This window comes from Cyprinodon variegatus, unplaced genomic scaffold (assembly GCF_000732505.1).
Source record: "Cyprinodon variegatus isolate N-32 unplaced genomic scaffold, C_variegatus-1.0 Scaffold1458, whole genome shotgun sequence".
Taxonomy (NCBI): Eukaryota; Metazoa; Chordata; class Actinopteri; order Cyprinodontiformes; family Cyprinodontidae; genus Cyprinodon; species Cyprinodon variegatus.
Window position 1 is genome coordinate 25,506 of NW_015151911.1, and position 1,285 is coordinate 26,790.

General features: G+C 55.7%; 1 protein-coding gene across 1 annotated transcript in view; it reads left to right on the forward strand.

The window, feature by feature from the left end:
• The first annotated feature begins 201 nt into the window (after nt 1-201).
• The window catches only part of dlg1 (discs, large homolog 1 (Drosophila)), a 94,378-nt gene continuing 93,294 nt past the window's right edge, over nt 202-1,285 (forward strand). The window contains exon 1 of the mRNA XM_015403199.1: nt 202-892. Coding sequence (XP_015258685.1) covers nt 874-892 — 19 coding nt within the window. The 5' untranslated portion in view covers nt 202-873. The remainder of the gene's footprint in view (nt 893-1,285) is intronic.

The window sequence follows — 1,285 nt, forward strand, 5'->3', positions numbered from 1 at the left end:
TCGGTTTCAACCTCAAACTTTCCTTCCTTCTCCCTCTTCTCCTCCTCCTTCCTGCTGCTCCTCCTTCTCCGCACTCTCCTCCTCCTGCTTCTCCCTCCAGCTCCTCCTCCCTGCCCCTCCACCTCCTTCTCCCTCCCTCCCCCCCTGCTCCTCCTGTTCCTTAGGTGAGCTGATGATTGGGCGGCAGGTTGGAGGAGGGCTTCAGGAATCACATGGTTTACGTTTGCAGCTCAGCCAGACGCCATTTTGGAGGAAAGTTTGGGATTTGTGAGAGCTGGAAGCTGCAGGAGAGGAGCAGGAGGAGGTGGAAGGAGAAAGCAGGAGGAAGTTGGCCACGCATGCAGCTCTCAGGCTGCGCCTCTCCGGGCTCTGAAGCGATCGGGCCGGTTCCGGATCAGGCGGTGGGACGGAGTTAGGAGAACCTCCTCCGGGCTGGACTCTGAAGTTTGTCCCGGGGTTTTCTGGAAGGAGGTGCGGAGCTCCGGAGCGGCTCGGTCTCCTCCTGTGCAGCCGGAGCAGCAGCCGGAGCGGCGGGCAGGGCTGGGTGTGTTTTATCGCAGAGCCTCCTTCCAGCGGTCAGTCTGAGCGCTGCTCCCCGGCCACTGCAGCCTCTGAGGCGGGGAAGTGTATCTGGGAGGGTCGGAGTCTCCCGGAGCTCCCCTCCCCCTCCTGTGCGGCTGGGTCCCGGTCCGGGACCGGCTCGCTGCTGGGTGGATCTGTCGGAAGTTTGTCCGCTGTGAACTTGCTGTCGTCGTGGAAACATTTCTAGCGGGTTTACTGGATTTTACGGCGGGAGAACAAGTGGAAACCTGCCCAGTGAGGAGGGTGTATGTGTCACTCTGAGCCCCGAACCGAACCGAGCCCAGTCCGAACATGCCCGTCAGGAAGAAAGGTAAGCCGCTTTCACTTCTCCTCTGGAAGCTAAGGCGGCTACACGGCGCTGAAGTCAGTGTCAGGATGGTAGCTCCTGTTAAAGGGCTGTTCCCACTTTTTATTCACTCTGGATTTATCAGCTCTTCCCTTTAGGAAAACAATCTGATGGCGTTAATTAGCACAATAGAGTCACAGAGTCTATTTAGCCTTTGTTATGATTCAATTCAGTTTATTTATATAGCACCAACATGTCATCTCAACTTTACAGCTCACCAGATCATCCCGTCAGATTGATTCAAAGTTTTCTATCTAAGGAAAACTCATTGACTCTTCAGCAATCCCTCACACTAAGCATGCTTGTAGCGACAGTGGAGAGGAAAAACTCCCTTTGAACAGGAGGAAACCTGCAAGC